We start from the raw sequence: 20,929 nt of genomic DNA, 5'->3' as shown, positions 1-20,929 counted from the left end.
CTAAGTCATCGTTGAAAGGTAAACGGTCAGATTGACGGGTTTCTGTATATAGAAATTTCCCTTTTCTAATTCCATCCTTGCTTATTTAGGCCTTGATCCAAAGCCCATTCAAATCAGTGGAAAGAGTCTCATTAACATCAGCGTTTTTCTTTTATGAGTTCTTTAATGGAGTTTAATAAATGCTGCCTCAGCTACCACCTGTGTGGCAGACCCCCACAGATGGTTTGGGCCTTTGTCTGCCTAGAGACCAAAACTCACCTCAGAGAGGTTTATGGGCTGAGGTGCCCATGAACACTGCTTAATATTGCCTATTGCTCAGGGTCACGGTTAAACCTTCATTCCTATTGTGCCTGAATATGCCATAATTATATTTGTAATTATATATTCTTTTTTACTTTTGCTGTTTTTCAGCATAGCTATGAAATATCTTCAGAAAGGCAGTGCAAAAGATACTCTATTCCATATTGCCTTTCATGTCTAACATGATATCATTCTTTCCAAAGTGCCATCTACACAGCTTTTTTTAATCTGAGGCTATCAGGTTCGTGGAAAGTAGAGAAAGGTGGAACTTACCAAACATTAGGTGGAACTTACTAAACATTAGCAAAAATTCTTACTAGGAAACAAATCTGACTTACAAAATTGCATGTGTTATAGTGGTTCTTGTTCTGTCACCACAATTCTGACTGCCACTGGAAAATAAAGGAGCTGTGTTTGGGTTTTAGTCTAATTTTTACACTAGGTTTCCAGCTAGAACAGAAGGAAAGGCAGAAGAAAGTGGTAGCCTGTGAATTAGCATTACTTGCCAAAATTGGGTGGGATTATCTAGAGAAAAGATGGAAAGGGAGCAGACAGGGAAGAGATTGACAATAGGCAGACATGCTGGATGCATACCTAGAGAGCTGGGAGGAAGGCTGGGAGCAAAGGGAGTCATCAAAGTCAGTTTTCTGAAGGCATTTGAAATCCAGCATGTTGAACTTTGCTGGCACGTTGAAGATGGGGTAATGTCTCAGAGCTCCAGCTAGGAAGAAGTCATTAGAAAGATTGGCAAGAAGTGTTTTTGTGGAATGCAAGGGCTGAAAGCCAGATGGGGCGGGAGGCTGGTGAGGGTCTGGCAGAGAACTGTGCCAGCAGCAGCTTTAGGCAATGTATCAGGGAGCTTAGAGGGGATGGTGTGAAGGGAGATGGGGCAGTGGCTAGTAATACAGCAATTCAGAGGAGCCAAGAAACAGGTTTTGGTGTTAAAGAACTGAATCAGAAGGTAACTGAATCAGAAAGGGTTGTGAGGCATTGGAACAGGCTGCCCAGGGAAGTGGTGGAGTCACCATCCCTGGAAGTCTTCAAAAGACGCTTAGATGTAGAGCTTAGGGATATGGTTTAGTGGAGGGCTGTTAGCGTTAGGTTGGAGGTTGGACTCGATGACCTTGAGGTCTCTTCCAACCTAGAAAATTCTGTGATTCTGTGATTCTGTAAAGTGAAATTTGGGCATAACTGCATAGAGAAACTGATATCTAAGTGAAGACTATTCAGTTGTAAATGACCAATATAGCAACCAAGAATATTATCGGTGTTGCTGTTATCTAATCCACTGATATCTTGTCTTCAGCCTGGCTCCCATTCCTGACAAGTCCAGAGAAAATGGAGCACTCCTGTGACCTAGGATGTAGATTGTAATTTTAAAACTTTTGCTTAAACTTCTTATACTGGCACCTTCTGTGAATGAACTCATTGGCCCTACATGCTCTTTGGAATATCTCCCATGAATTTTAATACGACCTGTATCATGTCCTAATTGCCAGATGTGACAAGCAAAGATGAAAACATCTGGCTTTTAATGAGCTTTCTTTCATCTACCAGCTTCTATTTTCTCCTCAGCATTTCTACAAATATGTAGAATAATAAGCCATAACACAACCATTCTGTTTAAGAGCCCATCCTTTAAAGAATGTCACAACAAAAGAGGAAAGAGATGACTAAGAATAAATAATGGGCAATGCTTTCAAAATCATCCAACCCTTTTTGATTAGCTATGTCTTCAATGAATAATATAACATGAGAAAAAATTTAGAATAAACACATTTGATTATGCTAGAGAACACCATTTTCTACGACAATTCTCCTAGCAAGCTTCTCTGAATTCAAACTAATTTTTAAGGTGAGAAAAATACCTTTTTAAAAAAGGGAATGATTTCACTGAATAGATTTTAATAATATGAATCTGAGCCTAGACCCGTCCCTGAAATGCCAGCATATTCTGAGTCACTCATTATTTGAACTCATTCTTGTTTTTTAATGTTATTCTCTGTTCAGTGAGCTGGTTAGAGAGGTCATTCCGATGGTTCACAATCAAATTTCAATTATTTCTTTTGGGTTTGGCAGGAAGACTTCTATCAGCTATGTGAACTTAGAGTCTATCAAAAAGATGAAGTATTGGAAGTTGAAGATATGGTGCAGAAGAAGCAATTTCTTGAATTTTTTAAATATGAGCCTTTTCCTCCAGGGATTTTTTGAGCCTTGTCCAATTCATTGTCTATGTAAAAAGCAGACTTCTGAAAAAATTATTGTCTGGATACAGAGATGAAATTTGATTGTCATATTCACACAAAATAGCTGCTTGTGATTGTATTATCAAAAGGCGGGGGAAGAGAGGGCTGCACTGCCACATTATTATGCAAAGTATGCAATAAATCTGAATAAATCTGGCCTTCTTGTCAGGCCTCTGGTGAGGTTATGTCTTGTGGTACCGCCTGTCTTAGAAAGTAGGGCTTTTTGAAACAAACATACAGCTATGTGCCCTCAACACTCATTGCTGGTTACCTGTGGAAAAAGGAAACAAGCAAAACTGTGATGCAGCTGAAATGTAAAAACAAGTGATTACACATGCAAAACACTCCCACAGCATTTTCTCAGCTCAAACAAACATTCCCCAAGAGAAAACAGAGGTGATAGTAACAATCAGTCATGCTAGGAGCAGGCAATCACCTTTAAGCTTTCTGTCCCTGGGAACTACCTTAATGGATGGCTTGGTCCTTCTTAATTCAATAAGCCGTGGATCAAAGAGGGCATTAGAGTCTCTTTGCAAGGGATTTCATTTGAGGCTGATCACCGCCATCATATCTGTGCAGTTATGTCTCTGATGCAGAAGCTACTTCTCTGTAACCTGCTTGAACACACTGTCCATGTCCTGACAAGAATAAAGCACATTGACAGTGGGTTAAGGGTCTTTAGATGCCACCATGACCATGGCCATCTAACACTGCTGCTCTCTGATTACTTTGTTGATGGGAGCATCATTTCCTGAGCCATGGAGGATGCTGATCACTGAACACCTCAGCTCTCTCTTTCAGGGGTTTACCCAGCCTCCCTGGAAGTCTTTCTCTGGCTTTCTCTTTACTTCAAGAGGTGTTAGATGCTTTTTATTTATTTATTTATTTATTTTACATATTACTCTCAGTGAAATACACTGGAATGCTGACTCATTACTTTGGAATTAAATACATTACTAATTTCCTTGTAGTACAGCAAAAGGAACATTTATGATTCTGTCACCTTGTGGTTTTATAGACACATTTTGGGGAATAATAGGATGCTCTGGGTGTCTGCTGTGTGCAGGAAGGGCTGGAGCCCAACCAGAGATGAGCAAGGCATTTTGTTCTCCATGCAGTCAACAGGCAGTGCTAAATCAACTTGACAGGTGTAAAAGAGAAACTGTTTCTCTTTTTTACCCATAGCTAAAAATGGCAACAACAAAAAAAAAAAGGTGAGAAAAACAAGAGGGGGAATGAAAAGATGCCAGATGGTGACTCTGAGAGTCAGAGTGCCTATGAAGACATCAGAGAAGCATGTGAGGATCATTTAAAGCATCTTTGGAATACTTGGGCTTAGTTAACAATCTCTCTAGCCCTGTTTGAATTAAATTAAAAAGGAGATTCTGGAGAGTCTGTTGATAGATATCTGAGTCCTCTTATGGATATCAAACAGTTCCTTTCTGCTGGGTAACATACTGATATTGGCAAGCAAGGATTTGTACCATGTTATTAGAGGTTAAATGGAGACAAGTAAAGATGAGGGGTTTATTCTTTATTTCCATAGTGAACTACGTCACTGTTTCTTAATCAAATGAGGCTTTAGTGTAACTTTCTGATTCTTGAGTGCTGTTTCAAGGAGCTGTCTTATAAATGGGAATCTGGCTCAATGCACTGTAAAATATATTCTACAAGAATGTCTTGTAAAAATTATATGAAATACTACTAATATATCAGAAAAACGAAATGATTCCCTGTTCTGACACATAAATGAGCTTCAAACCTGCACTGTATGGTCTGTGTGGGGCTGAGTCTCAGAGTGTCAACTGGGATTCCATATTGAAGAAGATCAGACAAAAGCTGAAAAGCTTCAGCATACCATAGTGAGTTCCTGTAACTGTTAATCACTCATGAAGTTGAATATCTGATTTAGTAGTGAAAGCAACCAAAGGCTTAATCTTCTGTTTAATTGCAGTTATTTACAGTATGAAAATACTTGAAGTATACAGTTCTGTTATCCAGTAAATAATATAGCTCTGCTGCTCTGCTTTCACACAAACATTAGCAGGATGTTGAATTTGCAAATGTGCTACTGAATCAAACAGTCCAAACAAGGAATGTAATAACTGTTATTCTATACATAAGTTAAACATAGTTCGGGTACTGGCAGCATACACTTTTTATTTCTTTCTACTACAGAACTTACCTACTGTGAAGTTTCTAGTTACCGGCATGGAAAATTTAATATTCAAAGTGGATAAGGTATCTGAATATTTTTATTTATTTATTTAATAGTGGATACAGTGGACAGATCTTGACTATTCAGAAGGAGACACTGTATATGTCTCAAAGGTGAACTGCAGGTACCTAAAAAGAAACTATGCAGTGTGTACAATTTTTCTAGTTGTCTTAAAGGCAAAATAGTACTTAATTGGAGATTTATGCATCTAAAAGGGAACTGAACTGCAACTTAAACACCAGAGTCCTCTATTCAGCTTGTCTTTTTTTCTTTTGGTCCTCAATACCTCATCCAGACAATGACTAATAGTTTCCTAAATCTGAATTGTTTTCTTGGGTTACGGGGTTTTGAGTCTTCTTCACACTCCCAAGTGTCACAAATGCAGTACCTTTCTTGGCATTTGCTTTCTTGTTGCCTCTACAAGACTGATCCTTCTGTCTGGGACCTAGAGGGAATCTGAAGGGGAAGCCCAAAAGTCCCAATTTGACTTACAGAGTTTTCTTTGGCCTATAGAGGGGCCCAAGAGGTCTGATCTCTCTTGTCCCCAGATTTGCCTTTTCCCTATTTCCTTATAAGATCTTTGGAGAGTAAATCAGTCTTCATGATCCCATTTCGATGGGAGTTTTGTTTGACAAGAGAGTATAGAGTGATGCCAAGTGTCTCCTGCTTCTAACACATGTGAGGTTTACTGTAAACTGCCTGAGTGCATTAGTCATCACGATGTGCTGGGAAACATGGTGTTTGCAGTGGAAGCAACTAAAAACTCTATCATTCTTTCCCAGAAATTAGAGTATTTTTATGTTCTCTTCAGAGAGACTGTATCTGATGGTGACAGGTTTATGGCTCTGCTCTACTGTCAGTGTGCTCATATAACATGTGTCAAAGGAAGGGAAAAGTTCAAAGTTTCTTAGAAGAGTTGATTTCAAATCTGGATGTAAGCAGTCCCTGCCACCACCATTACTACTGACCATAATGCCCTAATTGGTTTTAATATACAGTCCTTTTTCCCCAAAATAGTTTTCCATAGTGTAGTGAGTTTGCCCGATGCACTTGACAGGACATCTGATCATAGGACCAGATTTCAGACCTCCCAAAGATTTTTACTGATCATACAGGTTATATACAGGTGATACATATGGAATTTCTCAGAGTAAATCTGGACTTAGATATACTCCTGGATGCAGGTGACCCAACAGCATGGGACAAGCCCCAGTTCTCAGTGCATTTTGCACAGCCCAGAAAAGAAGGTTTCTCCCATGGTGAGACAGGGCAGTCCAATTCTTTTCCAGACTCCTCTGAAGACTGCCTCACATCTGGTCCAGTTCCTTTGCATTGGATATTTCATTAGATATGTGTAAGTGACAATAATGGGCCCCAAAAATATTTTTTCCATCTTATAGAGGAACAGATGACTGAGGGATCATACACAGAAAGCAGAAAGCTGTGAGTGACGACTCACAAAGACCTTTGTGAATGCTTCCATAGTGAGCCTAGGCACTGAGGAGATCCAGAGATGGGTGGGATGCTCAAGTCTCAGAGTAGAAAATTAGGCTGAGATAAATTCCTCAGCTGCCAAACATGCTGCACAGGAGGAATGAGGTATCTGGTCACTGTAATCACAAGGTTTAGCATCTGTTCTCTGCTTGAATGACTGAATTGTTTATTGAAAATAAAAAAAAAAAAAAAAGGGCTAACATATTCTATTTATTTATTTATTTATTTATTTATTTATTTTCCTGCAAGATTAAATGTTTGTTGCTTAGGGTCTGAAAACACTTCTATAAAGAAAAAACGATGATGTCTGTTTGCAAGCAGACAAGTTCAAGTACACAGTGAACAAAGAACAAAGCTCTCATCCAGCAACTGACGGCATTCAATGTTATTTTAAACTATTAAATGAAAAGAGGGAAAAAAATTCTTGTGGATCTACTTTCTAAATAATCCAAATCATGATGAATGCTAGTAATATATGGAATACAAAATATTGCAGACACATCTGAATTGTTTGATGTTGCTAATAATATGCAAAGAGCAAATATGTACTTTGGATTTTTAATACTTGAAATGCTAGTCAAATGGCAATGACCGAGAGAGAGACCATACACTCTTACAAGAGAACTAGAATGGGAAACTTTTCAAAATACAATTAAAAAATGCTAGTATGGGAGTTATGCAGCTAAAATGCCACTGAGGTCTTTGAAAGCATGGAGAGAAAATAGCACAGAACTATTCCTCTGCAAAACTGTTCCATGTTTCTAGTCATTAATCCTGAACCAGATTTTTCCTCCCAATTAACAAGTTGAAAAACATTTTGTTATGCTCAGGGAAGCTTGCCTTGAAACTTTCTCTATTCTACTTCTTTCCAAGTGCAGAATACCTATACCCTCTGAATACTTCCAGCTCTTCTGGGTGGCTGGGAAGACAGGCTCTGTACGGCAGTGGCTGAGTAAGTGATAAATCCTGGATCATGGACTGAACTGTTCGCGTTAGCACATTCAAGCTTTACAGCAGAGGCAAGGACTCTGTTGGCAATACCACCAGCTATTTATTGCTAGTACAAGACTGTTCAGGTAAAGGATGTCAAACCCCACTGGGCAGGTAGCATATATTTGGGTTTATTTGAATGCATTCCTGAGGAGTCCTCATTGGATCCACAGGCTGGTAATCCTTTGGTGTGGATCTCTGGGCCTTGAAGAATCATACATTCATACATGCATTCAATTTTAAACTCACTAAAAGCTCACATTTGATGGCATTTGAAACTTCTGACACATTTAGCTTCACATCGGTTGAGTCCTACGTGCCAAATGTTTAGCTTGTGATTATGAGCCTTTGCTGGACCAAGGCTGAGTCATTAAACAAAGCACAGAAGTTGTTTAGAAAGAATGAATTTTGGGAATCTTTTTGGGGGCTGTGCAACGTTTCAAGGAGGCTTCATAGGAAGCTGGAATGAGGAGGAAGGACCTCTGGACACGCAGTCATTTGAGTTGGAGAGGTGCCCACCCTTCAAGATGTTTGTCTGAACCTTGCTTGAACTGTTTGATCCTTTGCTCTCTAGCATGGAGCTCGAGTTTTGCAAGAGCTTCCCTGCTGAACCTCCAGTCCTTCCCTCTGATCAGTTGAGAAATATTGAGTGCCATGTCTTTCTCATGGTATTTTTAGCATTTCTCTTTCTGCAGGCAGGAAGCTAGTGAAAATGCTGAGCACTCAAAATGTAACAGATATTAATGGAACTTCTAAAACCACAGAATTCTGGTGCTGGATTGGGCTTGAGGCATTTATTTATTTAAGTTTTGTAAGTTCCCTAAACTGGCTCTCCCATGACTAGTTCAAGGGCAGGTAGAGATGGGGAGGTAAAATGTATGGGCTATCGGATGTGCATGGTGCCATCTTCACAGTGGACAGCTAAAAAGCCATCTGAAAACTAAAATCCTTTGGGAACAGAAGCAAAAGCACATGAGAAACAGAGCTGGTGAAACGTGGGAAAGGGAGAGCCTGACTGCAGGGTGCTTGTGTGTTTTCTGAGTTCCATAAAAGTCTTGCTTTTTTTTCTGAAATTGCTTTAAGGAATAATTAATTGCCTATGGGAGCTGGGCTCTGTGCTTAGATCTCTGCACTGGTGGCACATTTTCAAGAGGTATTCTTGTGCTGCCCTGGAGTTTGTGTCCCACATTGAGCCCAAACACCATCCTTGGACCTGTTCTCTTCTGCACCCCTCCTGCATCCCTCCTGCACCCAAGCAACACTCTCCTTCCTTCCTTCCTTCCTTCCTTCCTTCCTTCCTTCCTTCCTTCCTTCCTTCCTTCCTTCCTTCCTTCCTTCCTTCCTTCCTTCCTTCCTTCCTTCCTTCCTTCCTTCCTTCCTTCCTTCCTTCCTTCCTTCCTTCCTTCCTTCCTTCCTTCCTTCCTTCACTTTTTAATGTGAGTAGTCACGTTTCAATCGAGGCCTGGGGTTGATTTCTTCAAATCTTTGAGATCTAATTGTTTTTTGAAGTTTTACTTCCTGCAGTTTTGAACCTTTAAGCAGTCTGCTTTCAGGGTGCTTCTCAAGGGTGCAACAGCTAGGACTTGAAGTGCTCTAAAGGAAGGAAGAAAGCTTTGTTATATGAGTTCCTAAATCTTTTTTGCATTTTAGGACTTCTGGGTATATCCAAAGAGCCTCTAGTCATTTTCTGTGTGCCCTTGGCCAATTTTTCATCCTCTTACTAAAACAGTTTCCACTGCTCAGGATTTTAAATGTATCAGCTACTTCTGACTTTTTAGTACAATATTAGAGGTGAGCTTGGATCAACTGTGAAAAAAAAAAAAAAAAAAAAAAAGAGCCCATCAAAAATTATAATTAAATAAAGAGCAAACAAACCAACTAAACTTATTTTTTTCTTTTACTGTGCTCAAGGAAATACAAACATTTTGTTTTAAGGGTTGGGAAGGAGCACACAGTTTGAAATCAGGTTAATTGTAACCACACAACTTCCTTCTGAAATCATTGTCTGAGCAACAGCTCCAGGCGCTACGGAGACTTCTGTGCTTTATGAGGAGTGTTTGTTTTTATTCATTCATCTTATTATTTCATATAAAATAGTAACAACAGATGTGATTTTAGAAAAAAAAACACTTAAATATCTAAACTCACTGCTAGAGCAGACACACCAGGTCTCCATAAAACCGAGACTTACACCGTATAAAAGGTTTTAAAACCAAGTTGGATAGATTTTAGGTATTTCCTGTCACAGGCTCTCTATATAGGTCAAGTATTTAGCCCAGATGTGCAACCTGGAGGAGGCATAGGCTGCAGCTGAGACCAGCCTGCACGGGGTGACAACTCACAAACAAGCCCTGTGCCCCAAGCAGCATTCCCACCACTCGCTGATGCTTCCTTGTGGTGGGCAGCTCTGCTACTGCTGCTATAGGAAGAGAGACGAGTGCCAGGGGATGCTATAAGCACAGTTTGGTGCTGGGGTGTGATGGTTTGCTCTGCTGAAGTGGCCAGCCCACCTTCTAGGGTCTTCTTGCTTTGTTCATGGAGGTGTGTTTGCAACTGTGTGCTTGTCTACACACTGGGAGGCAGATTTTAATGGCACTTCTGATTAGCCACATACCCTTTGGGAAGATTTAAAAATGTCAAGGACTAATTTTTCACAGATCAGCAGAGGGAGGGAATGACTCTAAGAAAGATGATCCTACACTGTTCACCTAGGTATCACTGCAGACACAGATTATTTCTATTCTACATTCTGTTGGTAAATGCATATTTTTAGTTTTAATTGTAAAAAAAATGAAAGATGACATTTAAACTTACAGCTAAGATGACTAATGACTATCTGCTGCCTAAAGGCATAGCTCAGACTTGTGCTGGCTCTGAAGTTTGTTGGCTACCACCAAGAGCTAAGTCTGAAAGCTAAACTGGTAGAAAACAGCCTACTGTGGAACCCAACAGGGGACAGCAAAGTGATTCTATCTTCATCTCTCATTTGCTTGTCTTAAGCTTTGGACTGCTTCATCAAAGGAAGCTTATGTATCTGTTTCAATATCACATTCAGAACATTTCCCACCTTTTAGGAAAGTAAAACGAATACAATCTGGTCTATACTAGGACTTGAAATTGATTAAAAGTATAATGGCATTATGTAGTGCTGCCTGGTAAGTAGCTGATTTCAGTTTCTCAGCTGTAAATTTGGTACTTGGGAATGGAGGCAACAATAGCAGTGGCAATAAAATTTAACAGTTCAGCAGTACAAATGAGAACTCTTTTACAATCTTTTTTATTGTTGTTGTTGTTGATTTGTTTTCCTCTGTGTATGTGTGCATCATGTGTGTGCTAGGAAGACAGAAAGTGAAAACTGGTTGATAATATAGTGGTGCCACTTATTTCAGTGAAATTATGAGTTTGTAGAGAATGACTGAAGCTGTTTGTATCTTCTTCACCAGTAGGTCTACAGTAGCCTAAGGTGTGTAATTCTGATCCTTGTGATGGGGAGCCTTGGATCCTCGCTTTGATGCAGAACTAGTGGCTCTGCCCCCAGATCATTAAAGCTGACAGAATCCTTGGTATATCCATATTTCTGGGACCCGGAGTTTAGGCAATTTTCTAGTTTATGTATGTTTAAAGAGTTTCCTGACTAAGCTGTTACACTGTACATCTGCATAGTGAATGTGCTATACTGAGCTATGGGTGTATTAGATTCTGTATAGAGTTACTACTGCAGCTTTCATAGGAGGGAGAGGAAATTGATTGTATCATAAGATATTTTTATACTTATACAACTGTTTGTATGCAGTTATACTATTTTTGGTAAAATGTATTGAAATTGAGTTGTTAAGGTGGTTAAATTTTAGCACTTTAAAGGTGTCTCATTTTTTGGGCCATCTTAAGATAGTAGCTACTTTCTGTCTTAATTTTATTGTAGTTAATGGTATTCCAAGTTTCAATGTTTATTTTTAATAGCTGCAATTAAGTTCTTATTGTAAAATCTTTAGTCTTGAACTATACCTCAGTGATTTGATATTTTAAGCTATTTCTGGCATGAGCATATTGGATAGATATGCATTTTAATGGTAATTTTAGTCCTATACACAGCCAGTCTGCAAGCAGTCTGACTTTTTTTTTTTTTTTTTTTTTTTTTTTTTTTTTTTTTTTTTTCTTTCTCCATTGTTTGGCTAAGTCTATTTGTTTGGATCTGGAAAGAAAAGAGTGGTTCTCATTTTTGATGTCTGTACTCAGTTTTGTGGCTTTAGCTGGAATTACAGAAAGTCTTCATCCCATGCTTCAGAAAAACATCAGAGGAGACATTTTAAAATAAATAGCACATAAGTCAGTATTACTCAAAACTTATAATAAAATGTGAAGAACTGATATGTTATTTTTCAAACTGTATTTTTTTTTCAGCTATTAAAGGGAAAAATATTTCTTTTTCAGGGTGACTAAGCACACATATTCGTTTGTAGGGAAAATGGAGGACTCGTCAGCTTTGGATACAAACAAGAGGGTACCTTGTATTATGAACAACTGAAAATCTTTCCTGGAGCTATGTCTACAGTGAGACTTAACACCTAAATACAGCGATGGTCCACACTGAATACAGCTTGTTATCACATCATTTCTTTCATTAGGGCATTGTTGCTATGACAGGGTTTGGAACATGAAGCTGTTTGATTCCCACCCAAGTCAGGTCAGTGTAGGTGGTGTTCCCATGGGCCAGCACAGTGGAAACTCCAGGGTGCCTACCTAAAAACCCCTCTTTCCTCCACCTTTTTCTTCTACTAGAGGGGAGAAAAGAGAGGGGAAAGGGAGACAAGCCCAGTTTCAGATATGCAAGAGCTATGGGCAGTATTTCCATACCACCTGGAGGAGGAGGATGCTTCCAGGCACTTACAGGCATGGTTGCTTCTTCGCCGCCAGTAGAAGAATCACAGGCAGCAAGATCCAGTTCCAGGAGGAAAACTGGGACAAGCTTCTTTTGCTCAGTCACACTGGCTTTGTGCATGGAGGATACAGCTCCTGTACTGACCTTGTCATAAATCATGTCACCTCCTAGGTAGACTGTATGATGACAGCAACAGGCAGCTCCAAGAAGGTTATATAGTGTCTGGAGTTTAGCTGAGCCTCCTGAGTCTGAAAGCTTGGCCAGAAAACTCCCAGAGAACAGGCTTTCTGGAAATTCCTGCCTCCAGCTGTGCCAAGAACAACAGAAACTCTTCCGTCTTAAATGTCCTCTTTTGTTGCATCTAGAATCAGCGACAATCTGAATGTATGAGGGAGCAAAACTGTGAAGAGTGATAAAAAAGTGTACTTTCTGAATACCAAAAATGTTTGATTTTATGTCAGATCTGACATAAATAATCAGGATAATCCCCAATTTATTCTCTATTTGACTTTAACTGCTGAATTTTCCCTGAACCTCAAAAACATAAGAAACACTTTTACTTTTGCATAGAGCTGGCACCCTGCAGCCTTTCAGATGTCTGCTCTGTCCAATCCTGCCATCAGTTCAGCACTTAGGTGGCACAAAAGAAACATGGAAGAAGTAGTGTCTTGGTGTCATGGAAAGGCTCTGTGTGTATCAGGTATCAGGTATCAGGTACAGTGTGGACATAACTTTGATGGCCTTGAAGCCCCTGGAGAAGATGGTTACAAAGGAGCAGAATATTTGATCATCAAAAGTAGCTTAAAGATATCAGATGGGTCATATTTGTGGGAACCTCACGGAGGCTTTGCCTTCACCTAGAGCCCTTCAAAATGCTCCTTTTTAATGAGCATTTATTAATGAGGCTTTGGCTCTGACCTGGGTTTTGTGGCTTTTATCCAAAACTGTTTTGTTTTGTTTTGTTCTGTTTTGTTTTTTTTTGTTTTGTTTTAATCTTCAACAGCAACCACAAAGGGAAGTGTATGTTGCAGTGCTGTGATAAATACTGCTCTCTCCTTCTCATATAAGTCACTGACATCTAAAACTTCTGTGCAGTGTTTTCTGATTGTGCTAGAAAAATTATACAGCTTTGATGCAGTATTAGAACACGTTTAACATAAGTAATGTCATCTTAGGACATAAAATTTGGCATCTATTTAATCCTTTAACTGATCTTTGATCTGGGACTATAATTCAGTATTTTAGCTTATATGTAGGGGATTTGTTGTAAGTGTACATTGCTCATTTTATTCTTTTAGTGCCCTGGGAATGGGTTTATAACAAAAAGCAAATAAAAGCGAAATGTGTTTCTTGAAGAACTTTCATCTGCCTATACTGCTTCAATTAATCTGGGGCACATGGAGGCTAGTGGTCAGAATTCAGGCCAGTAAACAAACTAGCATGCATTGCTAGCAATATTTTGTATGTGAAAGAAGTCAGAAAACTGCTCAGACTGAAATCCATGGAGCTGCTTCCAGGGAAAAGCTGGGACATACCAAGTATAGAGTGTGACTCATGAACATCTGTGAAAATTTCACACTTCCACAATCACATCTTCAAAACAGCAAAATTTAGCTAAACCATGTTCCCCCTACAAATGGCTTAAGACTGTAAATATAACAAATTTTTTAGAAAATGAAGAACATTGTTCTGTTTAATTCAGCCCCCACAAAGGCTGTCTGTCACAGTAAAGCAATCAAAAGATATTTTCAGCAAGTAGCAGGCCAGCAGAAATGTGCTTTTACTGTTATTTCACCTTTCAGGTGCATTACATTTTTAAAATACTTGGCATATCCGTGACCTAAGTATCTGAGACACAGGTGTTAGACTGCCAGAATTTCCATTAAGTTTCCACTATTGGAATGAATTATCAACCACATGTTTCATAGGAAAAGCTCTAAAGTTTGATGATAGGTTTAAATTTATTGTATCGACTTCATTAAGAACTTTTGTCTAAGACTACAAAGGTCTACGATTTAGGTCAAAATAGTGTGAATAATGTAAGTGTTAAAGTTTTCATCCTCCCCAGATATATGTTTGTGTGCTTATTGTACCAATATCAGTAGCTTCATAGATTAGCAGTTTCTTCTTTAATTATGTTTAAGTGTTTTGCTTAAATGAAGCCTAAATTCTGCATCTACTTTGGGATGGCCCAGAAAAAGAAATAGGGAATCAGAAATTAAAAGTACATCTACCTTATGAGATGTGACTTTGCCATGAGATGCCTGAGCATGCTGTGTTAGCAAGGGTATGTTTTGGGTCCCCAGAGAACAAGATCTCTAGAGAAGAGACAAGACTGTAGTTGAATCTAATAGGCAAACGTGTGCAGAAATAAGAAACCGGTTTTGATTATAGCAATAGGTTGCTAATTAGAAATAGAAATAGCATCCTAAAGCACATCACACTGGCACCATACTGCTTTCCTTCCAAGCAATGATAGACCTTCTCTGTTTGGTGGGTGCCTGCTGGTCTCTGTTATCCCCCTACATGAGCAAACTCTGGCCACGTGAGGGCCAAGATATGCAATATGGGCTTTTGACCTTCTAAACTGAGCAGAATCATTTTAAAAGATAGTTCATTTGTCCATTGTTGCTGTTGATGACAGAGAGAACTTGGGCTGTGCTGCATTACTGGAGATCACAGTGGTAGTGTATGTTCTGATGGAAAATGAAAAGCTTAAAGATATGCTGGGAGGTTGATGAGGTGAAAACCTGATCCAACTTCCACTTGAGTCAACAGGAGTTCTTCCATTGACTTTGCCTCAAGTGCAAAGACAGAAATATTAACAGTAACGAAAAAATATCCTGGCTCTAAAAAATTATTTGTATAGAGAAAACTCTGTGTAAACTCATCAGCAGTGCTGCCTTGACTTCCTCCTGTCTTCTCTGAACTGCTGTATCTGGATAGTGTAACATCCTTTCTCCCCAGACAAATGTTTGCAAGTGCAAAGGGGCTCTTACATATTTTAAAATGAGAAAGATCTTAGAGCTAAAACACATTTGGAATCATAAAAAATAAATTGAATACACTCTGTCTCCAAATGTTAGGGAGACTGTCACACTGCACGATGATGATATTTCTCCATTTCCAGATCTGAGTGTGATGAGTTAGACAAGCACAGACTTGTGGGGATTGAAAAGGATTATAGGTATGGCTCCTAAAAAATAAGTAAAAAGAAAACTGCTGCTTCTGTTTTCTTGCCATTTGAAAAACTGAACAAATACTTAAATTGATGGAAAATGTTCTTTAAATAAAACAATCATTTCTCCACTTTGTCTCCAAAAGGACAATACAGAATGATTTACTAAATGCATCCTTATTAGATACAAGAGCTATAAAGATAATCTGTGCTTACCTGACAATCTTTATTTAGATACAAAAAATAAAAATAAAAAGTAAATAAAATAAATGAACAATTTAGGCAATAAAGATAAACAGGAGTGTTTTTCTTGCCCTGTTCATATATATATCTTCTGCTCATGACATTAATTTGTGTTTTTAAGAATGTCTGCAAAAAGTTTTACCATAAAGAACAGCTAATGTTGCAGCAGAACAACTATAATTATACTGCACATATAAAGACAAACAAGCTGACTCTGCAGAGTTGTTTGTCTTTTTGTTTGTTTTGTTTTTGATAAGAGTTTTGGTGGAAGATGTTGCATCATTAGGGCATGCAATCATGAGGCTAAAACTACTTTTGAACCTGGGCTAATATCTCTGTACTCTCTGTAAAAACTGAGACTGCAACCTGAGTTGGTGCTGGCTGGAGAAGGGAGCTCAGTAGCTCCTTCGGGTAGTCCTCTTGTTATAGGTAAGCCCTAAATTATAACTGTAAGGTTCAGATTCCAAGAGGTGAGGTGGAGTCTGAGGTATTTGTAAAGGGTTTCCCCCTCCTGATTTCAAGGGACAGGTGATGGCTAACTGTCAAACTATGAGAAAAGTCTTTCTGCCCTTAGCTGGGATACAAACTTCCACCTGGCTAGCCCAAGCAAAACTGAAAACCATAGACATGTAGATATAGCCCTTTTTCAAGATGCAAATGTTATTAAATCTGTACCCATGCCCTGTCTCTTTTTAGGTCTTGGAATTAATTAATTTGATCCAGACATCTTGTTAATGACTTTTTTCTAAAGTGAATACCTACTCATGGTTGAAAATTACAAATGAAATCACGGTTGGATACAGGCCAGAAAAAGAGAAATGCCCATACCTCGGATTCTTCCCCAAACCTGCAGTATTAAGGCTTGCTTTTATGTCACTGTAAAACATAAATGTGTTGCTGGAGTTTATTACTAAGTTTTTATGTAAATAATATGTGGATTTAAATGTCTTCCAAAGCCACAGATAAATTTTCTGTATTTTGTAATAATTCGTTTTCATCAAAATTATCTATACTGCATACCATAGATAGCTCCTGCCAGCTCTTAGAGCCAGTCTTTTTTCCATTGATAACTCCGGTTAAATTGAGCATTTCAATGCCCGGTTAATCTGAGGCATTCACAGACAATACAAATAACTTATACTTTAAAAATATAGAGCAGTCAGACGTTTAACTGAGATCCATATGAACATTCTTGATCCATACAAACTATTATTGGGCTTCAGTTTCTCTAGAAATTGAGATAATACATACAAACATATGCAGGCAGGTTTTTTGCAGCCTGTGACTAGCCCGTCCTGGAGTTTAAGAAACATTGCTTGAAATCCACAGGCAATGCCAGAATATTGCAGTTTTGTAATAAATTAGGAACATTTCAGTCTGCTGAATAAAACCAAATCCGGTTCTTTGTACATACACTGACAAGTGCACGTCACTCCAGCAACGTCTCAGTGGGCTGGGTAACTTCATCCAGCTCTGGCAGGCAGCTGCCAGGCTCAAAAATAACAAGTTTCCTATGGTTTTAATGAAAATAGGTCTTTGTATGGAAGACAGCAATTGTGCTAATAGCCCTGCTGAGGAAAACGAGGCTGCAGATTGTGTGGTTATGAGTGATAGGGAGATATTTGATAACAGAACTGGGCTGTGAAACACAATCTGGAAGAGGCCAAGCTTCATTGGATCCTCTGCTGATGGAACTGACTATTTGCTTTGTGGGAAATTTTTGACTATTAACTTCTAGCTGTACCTACATATTGTCCTCCTAGCCTTGAGTTAGGTATAAACATAGAGTTAAATGATCTTTTATGAACTGAGTATGACAAAGCGTCTTGCTTTTGATACTTCTTCATAGTGGTTCAGTGCCTTTAGAGAGTGTTTGCAGACAAAAAGACACTGAAATGGAAAAGAGTATGTTGGATTACCCCATGAGATTGATTTCCAAACCTGTCTTGAGGACTGAACTTGTTAAAGGGGGGCAAGCAGTTCCCAGCTAAGTACTCCACTGCTGGTGGAGATCTGTCAGAGTTTGAGACTTCTTCCAGTCAGAGCACAATGAAAGATGAAGCACTCTGTAAGGAAATGCAATTAAAACAATCTGCCAATGAAACAAAAATCCTCTGAGCTGCTTTGTCCTCTGGATTTCCTTATAAATCCTGTCTCTTCTCTGTTTTGGATAATTAGATTGAAAGCTCTTCAGAATGAGGAGCTGTCTACATCTTGTCTCTTGTGTAATACTAAGATCACAGTTGGTAGTTCAGAAAATACATTAGTACATAACATTTGTCTTTACTGCCTCTGATAAAGACATAAAACTTTGGCCTTGGATTTCTGTGAGAACTTTTCTAAGGATAAGCAAAGAAGAGCTAGCACAAATAAACAGCATGTAATATTTTTCCTGAGGGATTTTAGGTTGTTATGAGCTGACGAGGAGCATAGGGTATCTCATATATGTTTTGTCAGTTTGTGCACAGCAATACAAAACTACACGTGAGAGTCAGACACAGTGAAATACTAAGTGTGGCACAGTTTGCTGCCTCTGCCCTACATAGACTTTCCAATCCCAGTTGGTGCTGACTTTGGGGGTCTCTAAATTGTGCTCTCTTGTACAATTTATATGCTCCCCAAGTGATACTCTGTGGTTTGTTCACCTTCTGTGAAACACTAATAGATTTTCTTTCAAAAATGGCCATTGTATTTCTAGGACTGAGGAATGTGAGGGACTCAAAAACTGGTGGCTGGACTCATCTTAGACCACAAAGTTTTTTATGATAATAATGAAGTAGACTCTTTCCAATGTCTTCTCTGCCAAAGCTAGAGCTCCAGGCTGTAACTTGCTCACGGTTGAAGTAATATCTGCTTTTCGTTCTTTAAGACTCTGTGAAATTTGGAGCTTCGAGAGATGTCCCCTTGTTTCAGATTTGCCCTCTTTGTGCTTTTTGTGCTTTAACCTGGCAGGCAGCTAAGACCCACACAGATGCTCATTCACTGCCTCAGCCCACCCAGTGGGATGGGGGAGAGATTTGGGAAAAATAAAAATAGGTAAAACTTGTGGGTTGAGATATAGACAGTTTAATAGAGCAGAAAGGAAAGGGGAAATAATAATAGTAATTATGATAAAGAAGTATACAAAACAAGTGATGCACAGTGCAACAGCTCACCACCAATGGACTGATGTCCATCCCATTCCCAAGCAGCAGCCCCCACCCCAATCAATTTTCCCATATTTATTGTTCAGCATGACACCATGTGTTATCAGATGTGAGCCTGGGCCAGCTGTCCCCTCCCAGTTCCTGGTGGACCCCCAGTCCCCTCACTGGCAAGGCAGCAGAAGCAGAGAAGTCCTTGGTGTTGTGCAAGCACTGATCTGCAACTACAACACTGGTGTATTATCAGCATTACTCTCATCCTAAATCCGAAACACAGCACCATGCCAGCTACTAGGAGGAAGATTAACTCTATCCCAGCTGAAACCTGGACAGTACTCAGTTATTACCTCTGCACAGTTCAGCAGTCCAGCCTCCCAGCCCTCTGTAACAGATGCTATTGTGCAATGTGAGTGACTGTGACTGAAGTTTCCAGAATAGATTTTAATTAGAACCAGAACTTCATACAGTAGCTTGGAATGAGTACAGGGGGAAAATCAAAACAAGAGATGAAAAAGAAAATGCCAAAAGACAGAAAAATAAAAGGCCACTTTACTGGCATTTTATACTGAGAGGCACTTGACAGGAAATACGCTGCATATCTGTGAAAAACAAAAGCATATAGCAAGCAATAATAACTTTTTAAGAACCAAAAAAAGCCAGATCCTCAACTGGTGTAAATCAGCATTGCTTCGTTGATTTCTTAAGAGCTGCTATTTCTCATCAACTTCACTGGTGCTGTGCTTGTTTACACCAGCTGAGAGCCCTGGCCAGTTTGGCACAAGTGAAATCAAGAAACTTGGAATACTTTTATGGTTTGCTTTTTTTTTTATTAAAAAAAAAAAATAATAATAATTTTTTATAAATCTTTTGTTTTGTAGATTGTCCTCCACTTGGTTTAGAGACATTAAAAATTACTGACTTCCAGCTCCATGCCTCTACAGCAAAGCGATATGGCCTTGGGGCCCACAGAGGAAGGCTTAATATTCAGGTAACATCAATTTTGCTCCTAAGTGGGAGAACGGCTTCAGGTTGTACGGCTGTATAAAGCGAGCCAATGGATGGTTATTGGTTCTGACTTCTTTGTCAGCTCATGTAATTCAAATGAAGGGGAAATGCTAGAATTAGAGCAGTGAATAAGGTTGATGGATAACCCTTAAAGTTGTGGGGCTTGTTTCCTGGGTTACAAAATGCTCCAAACTTTGTGTGGTGAGGATACAAATCCACACAGACCTCAATGTGTAAGCAGAGGTGGCAGCACCCCAGAGTTGCTCCCCTCCCAGCAGTAGAAAATCACCGCAGGTCCTCAGCAATACACCTATAAGGAAGCTCCCAGAGCAAGCTACATTTTATTATTTTTTTCTTTTTTTGTCATTTGCCTGTAGTTAATGACAGCAGTTAATTGAAAGTGTGTAGTTCTAAGTGAAGCACTTGCCCTGAGGCAGCTTTTCTAAAGCAATGATTATGCCGCAAAAAATTCTGCAATTCATAAGCTACTAGCTTCAGAATTGTTTAGCTGCTTTTATTTAACATTAGAGATGTGCTTAGGTGCTTTGTAGGACCAAATTCTGTTTTCCTACTTCTTGTGTTTATGTTTTCAACTTCAGGAGTGCTACTTTCTGAATTACAATACTTTCCAATGTAAAAAGTGTGCTTTTGCATGAGAAAGCACAACATTTAAAGCTCAAACTCATAAAGAGGATACTATCACCAAGTCAGCAATAAAAATGCCTAAAGATTATTTCACTTATTAGTTATTTTTTATTACTAGACCCCTCAGTAGATTTTTTTCTCTAGCTAAAGGGAGCTGTCTGCTAATGAAGTAAGACTAAGACTGGGAAGGATGGGCTCTAATCAGCGGTGTAATTTCACCTGCTGCCCACTGCAGGGTAACGGTGGGCAGCTGCTGGGAGGTGGCACCACTCTTGGATAAAATTCCCCTCTGCAACAGCCTTCCTTTCCTTCAGCTCCTTGTAGTGCTTCTGCAGAAATCCCTCTGTGAATTTCTCTAGGGGAAGAATGTTTCCTTCCCTTCCCTTGTGTGTTTTAATGGGTTAATTTTTGTCAGCATGCTTAGTAAAGCAGTTTGCAACCACAGAAGCAGTAAAGGCAGCTCAAGGTGAGAGGTATGGGCCTGCGGGCAGTGTGGAGCTGAGAAGGAGCTCTTCCTTTCCAAGCCAGCGTGCAGGTATGGCAGGTTGGGTATGTGCAAAGTCTCACTTGCAGGCTTTGGGTTGAATT

The 20,929-nt window shown here is 39.3% G+C and overlaps 1 protein-coding gene across 1 annotated transcript in view; it reads left to right on the top strand.

Annotated features, from left to right (window-relative positions):
* CPXM2 (carboxypeptidase X, M14 family member 2) overlaps window positions 1-20,929 on the top strand; it is a 70,937-nt gene that overhangs the window by 4,052 nt on the left and 45,956 nt on the right. Inside the window, exon 2 of the mRNA XM_084526541.1 lies at window positions 19,570-19,679. Within this exon, the coding sequence (XP_084382667.1) occupies window positions 19,570-19,679 (110 nt within the window). The remainder of the gene's footprint in view (window positions 1-19,569; window positions 19,680-20,929) is intronic.

This window comes from Aythya ferina (assembly GCF_964211825.1).
Source record: "Aythya ferina genome assembly, chromosome: 7".
In the NCBI taxonomy this organism is placed as follows: Eukaryota; Metazoa; Chordata; class Aves; order Anseriformes; family Anatidae; genus Aythya; species Aythya ferina.
This window is presented reverse-complemented; position numbering and strand designations above follow the sequence as displayed.